Source organism: Polypterus senegalus, chromosome 16 (assembly GCF_016835505.1).
Source record: "Polypterus senegalus isolate Bchr_013 chromosome 16, ASM1683550v1, whole genome shotgun sequence".
Taxonomy (NCBI): Eukaryota; Metazoa; Chordata; class Cladistia; order Polypteriformes; family Polypteridae; genus Polypterus; species Polypterus senegalus.
This window is the reverse complement of record NC_053169.1, coordinates 101,707,824-101,712,716: the sequence shown is the minus strand read 5'-3', so window position 1 is coordinate 101,712,716 and position 4,893 is coordinate 101,707,824. Positions and strand designations below refer to the sequence as shown.

General features: G+C 44.9%; 1 protein-coding gene across 1 annotated transcript; it reads left to right on the top strand.

Annotated features, from left to right (window-relative positions):
* Window positions 1–214: 214 nt before the first annotated feature.
* hlx1 (H2.0-like homeo box 1 (Drosophila)) lies at window positions 215–4,515 on the top strand. The gene is given in 5 exon segments (XM_039738553.1): window positions 215–644; window positions 646–787; window positions 921–1,091; window positions 1,344–1,528; window positions 3,850–4,515. Coding segments are annotated over 5 exon segments (1,137 nt in total). The 5' UTR covers window positions 215–338; the 3' UTR covers window positions 4,183–4,515.
* Window positions 4,516–4,893: the final 378 nt, after the last annotated feature.

Here is a 4,893-nt window from a genome sequence, read left to right as displayed (position 1 = left end):
ACCACTGTAACTCGGAGTCCGACACTTGCACCCGAGTGTTTTCACAACTAAGCAGCATTTGGTTGCCATTATTACGTCTGTCAGCGAGGACACTTGCAGCCTCCACCTTAGCACCGCGGGGGCGGGCCGAAAAAAGCGGCAGCTCGCATCCTATTGGAGAAAATCTGGCCAATCGAGTGGCCCCGGCAGCAACTTCAGCACAAGCTTGTATCAGACAGCTGCCAAAGTTTCCAAGTTCTGAGAACGATTGTTGGTCCCAACGAGGAACGAACCGACCGTGTGAACGACTCGCGTGATTCTATGTCAACATTTCTTTTCGACTGAAACGGAGTCTTAGGATGTATACTACTGGACTGACCCCGTTCTATGCCTCCAATTTTAATCTGTGGCCCGCATACTGCTCCGGTGGTTTTGCTTTGGACGCCGTAAAAAAGCCTTCGTTTTGCATCGCCGACATCCTGCATGGAGAGTCCGAGAACGTCCCCGGTTCTTCGACGTTTGTCGCTCATTTGGGACACCATGCTCAGCTTCAGAGCTCGGCATCACCGCTACGACCCTCGCCGGTGACCCCAGAATCTTCAGTATTCGCCTCCAGAATGTCCCCGGTCTCTTCTTACCAACGTCACTCCGGGATGCACGCGACCCCTTTCTGCCTCGTCCCGGGTGCACCTCAGCGGCTCTCCACCACAGGCCCCGGCTCCTTCCAGCAAAGACCTCAAGTTTGGAATTGATCGCATCTTATCTTCGGAATTCGATTCTAAACCAAAAGACTGTTCTCCTCTAAGAGGTAAGGACATGGCGGAGCCCGTGCTGTTAGTTTGCGTTGTCTTCTCAAGAGTCAGAGCTCGCAGATGAGAAGGCGCTTGCCATGATTATGACCCGCTGACCTGATGCATGTATCTGACCGCCCTTTGTTGCAGATCTCACGCCAGTTATCGGTGCGAATCGCCATTCGGGGGTGCGTTTGTCCATACAGCCTTCAGCGAGTCAGTTCTTCGCGTCGTTGGAGACTGGAATCGGTGAGCCACCGTCGATCATGAGCAACGGTGCCAGGCACTCAGTACAGCAACAGTTTCAGGACACATTCCCAGGTACTGTGCTGACCTACTGACGCTCGCTCCGCTACTCACGGATCTCGTCTTTCACTCTAAGATGAATAAATTACAATACATAAATCAGCGGGTTTTCAAAAGAAAAAAAAAAAAACTTGGAGCATTGGAAGCAGACTAAGCGCAAAAAGGACGACAAGAGCATGCGAGCAAGGCGCAGTCATGGTGTGATGCAAACGAACGATTGTACCGATCATTCCAGTTAATTTGACCCTCTTCTGTTTTTCAATGTAGGTCCTTATGCTGTTCTAACAAAAGACACAATGCCTCAGACGTACAAACGGAAGCGCTCCTGGTCCAGGGCGGTCTTCTCTAACCTCCAGAGAAAGGGCCTGGAGAAAAGATTTGAGATTCAGAAGTACGTCACCAAACCAGACCGAAAGCAACTGGCCGCGATGCTGGGCCTCACCGATGCTCAAGTAAGTGGAACACGTTGGACCTTTAAACTGAAATGCGGTGCTTCTTAACTTCAGCGAGATGATCTGCGCCGTGGGCTTTTTGCATGCCTGTCTGTAGAGGACGGTGAGGGGCTGCGGGGTGAAACCGTAACCTGAAAAAGTGCCGATCCAATGAACCAGAGCGACCCCAGTGCGCGGCGTCTATAGCCCCGCCTTGGGGCTGGGGTTCACGGTCCTAGGCTCTGTAGTCTGGCCATGTCCGACTTAACGCTGGACTTGACATTGGCGTACGACTAGTGTGTGCCGCTCATTCAACCTGCCAGAGATGAGATTGTACTTGTACAGCGCCTTGAAGACAACAAGAATACAATGAGGCAGAGTGCACGGCGCAAGTGATACAACATTAAAACAATTCGGAAAAAAACAGGCCATTCAGCCCAGCAATCCCGGGGTTTTGACAAAATAACCTCGACCTGAGTTTTATAGACCGCCTGTCCTGTTGTATCATGGGTGGTCTAAAAGAAGTTCAAGTCAGTTCCGTTCATTTTCGTATAGCGCCCTTCACTTAGTGCAGGCGCAGAGTGCAATGACAAGGTCTCCAGTAGAAAGCAAGGGCACGTTTTACAAAATATTAAATACGGAATTAGCACATGTGAAGGCACGGATTTCTGAAAACACACGGGGTTTGAAGCTGATGAACATAAATGGAAACCAAGCATTCCGTCCATTAATTAACTGTTCAACTAAGTGTTCCTTCTTTAATTAACGGGCCTGATATTCGATCATGAAAGTGTATATTTTACTACTTTGAAATGTTTGTGTTGTAATAATAATAATAATAATAATAATAATAATAATAATAATAATAATAATGCTCCCCATCCAGAGCTGTTTTCTGCCCTGCGCCCAATGCTGCTGCAATTTACAATTCTTCCCGTGAGCCGGAAATTGGGTTAAACGAACGAGTTTGAGAATGTAATAATAATAATAATAATAATAATAATACTTAATTTAATTAATGTAGTTAGTATAATTATTAGAATGACAACATGAGTATTAATATAATCAATGCAATTATTAAACTAATATATTATTAATTATTTCACCTAGCTACTCCAATTTTCCAGTCAAGTCCCCAAAAACGTGCTGTTTAGGTTGACTGGCGGTTCTAAATTAGCCCAAAAGATGTGTGCGTGCGTGGACACCTAAGTCCTGGGTTGCTTCCTGCCTAAATGGGACCAAGAGTGCATGTGTTGGAAAATATTATTATTATTATTATTATTATTATTATTATTATTATCCTGCACTGAACTGGCACTCTGTCCAGGGATTGTTCCAGCATTGCACCCGATACTTGTTGCTTTAGGCTCCAGCTTCATTGCGACGCTGCTCAGGGTAAAGCGAGTTTAGAAAGTGGATGCATGAATTATTATTATTATTTTTATTACATTCTCAAACTTGTTTTAACCCTATTATTATTATTATTATTATTATTATTATTATTTGTCCAAACTACTCCGATTTTCCAATCAAGCCCTCAATAAAGGGTTGTTTAGGTTGACGGCCGATTTTAAACTCGTCCAGCGTGCTACAAGGAACTGACAAAACGTTCCAGTACTGCTTCCTGCCTTGCACCCGATGCTGCCAGAAAAGGCTGCTGACCAAGAGGGCCAGAGATTGGTTTGGGAGATGTAATGCTAGGCTCAGATTATTATTATTATTATTATTATTATTATTATTATTATTACTAGTCTCCTTCCTTTTTTGACTCCCAGCTTAAAACAATGAAACCATCTGCTAATTCAAAAAGAGGAATTCGTATTTCTAACATGCAATCAGCATTTCTTGAAATGTTCTCCTCCACCATTATTGTCAAGAGACTTGCAAGATGAAGCGCTGCTGTAATTAAAAGAAAAGCTCAAGATGGTTCGCCTTCTAAGCCACTGGTTTATAATATTGCACAATGTCCTTTATTAGGGAAGTGAAACACATTTATGCAGGGCAATTGCATACACGACTACCGTGATTAATGATTCTTAGAATTGTTATAACAATTTTATGGTTTGTTAGGCAACGTTTGGTTTTCCTGTGCAGAAGCTCATTGCTAAAGCCGGTATAAATATATATTTATTACACATATTACACACTAGTATATATATAAATAGCAAACACATTTATTGACAATTGTTTTAACGTGTATCTTGTAACTGCGGCATTGACATCATTTGAGCCTGCGGTGGTTTGAAGTTGCGATGGTCAGTAGGGCCGGTGAAGCAACTCGACCACCGTGCATTGACAGCTCATTTTCTTCATCATCTTCTTCTTCTTCCATTTGGCTCCAGGTGAAGGTGTGGTTCCAAAACAGAAGGATGAAATGGAGGCACTCAAAAGAGGCGCAGGCCCAGAAGGAGAAAGAGAAGGAGCTGAGCGACAAGTCCCCGAGCTCCGCGTGTTTGGAGGCAGAGGCGCGGCGGCGCAGCTCCGAGTCCGACAGTGACGGCAGCGCGTCCGACTTCGAGGTTGTGCCGGAGAAACGGGACTGTGACGTCACAGAGCAGCATACGGCCAGCGTCATCAAGTCGGGCGCGACCCCCGAGGAGCCAACGCTGCAGGGTAAAGAGGCAACAACAGAGCCAGTGACAGCGATATCTACGACACAGATTGTACTGCAATGAAGACACCAAACGCGGTGACGACCTCGCGAGGCCCGTCCAGTGACTTTACTATCATGGACGCCGAAGGAGTTAAGCTGCGAGTGACCACTTGCAGTGACTGTACGCCGTCTCGAGATTCTTTCATGTTGTCCCAGCCGGCAGGACTTGACCTTTTCGTCATTATGAGCCGTCTTCAGTGGACGTGCTGTGGCCGATGTTTCTAAAACGTTCACGCACTTTCCCCCGGCGTGTCTCTCTTTGTAGTAACACGAGGTGGTTTTGCATCCCATAATAAGGATAAGGCGGACACACTGAGCTGAAATGGATCATTTGGGCCAGAACGTGACTTTTTATTTTTTATAATAAACTCATGTTCGGTTTGTAATATATTTTTTAGGAATTTTGCACTGAAAACATTGAAAATAAAATATTTCATATTGGTTTTTAAAAGGAGATTTTTCTAAAAAAAAGAAGTCTTTATATAAACGTAGACCTGATCTAGCAATTAAAAATGGCGCTTCCTTTGAAAAAGCAAAAAGCGGATTTGCTTAGTTTGAGGACAAAACAAAGCCAACTAATATAAACGAAGTGACCGTTAAAAGAGAGTTTCAGGACAAAGCGTTTGTGTAAATGAAGAGTGAAGTTTGAATTCAATGCCGGCCAGTTGGCTGTGGACCCCTGCGCCATCTTCACATGCTAGGAAAACGGAAACGTAAAGGGAAATCTCAAACT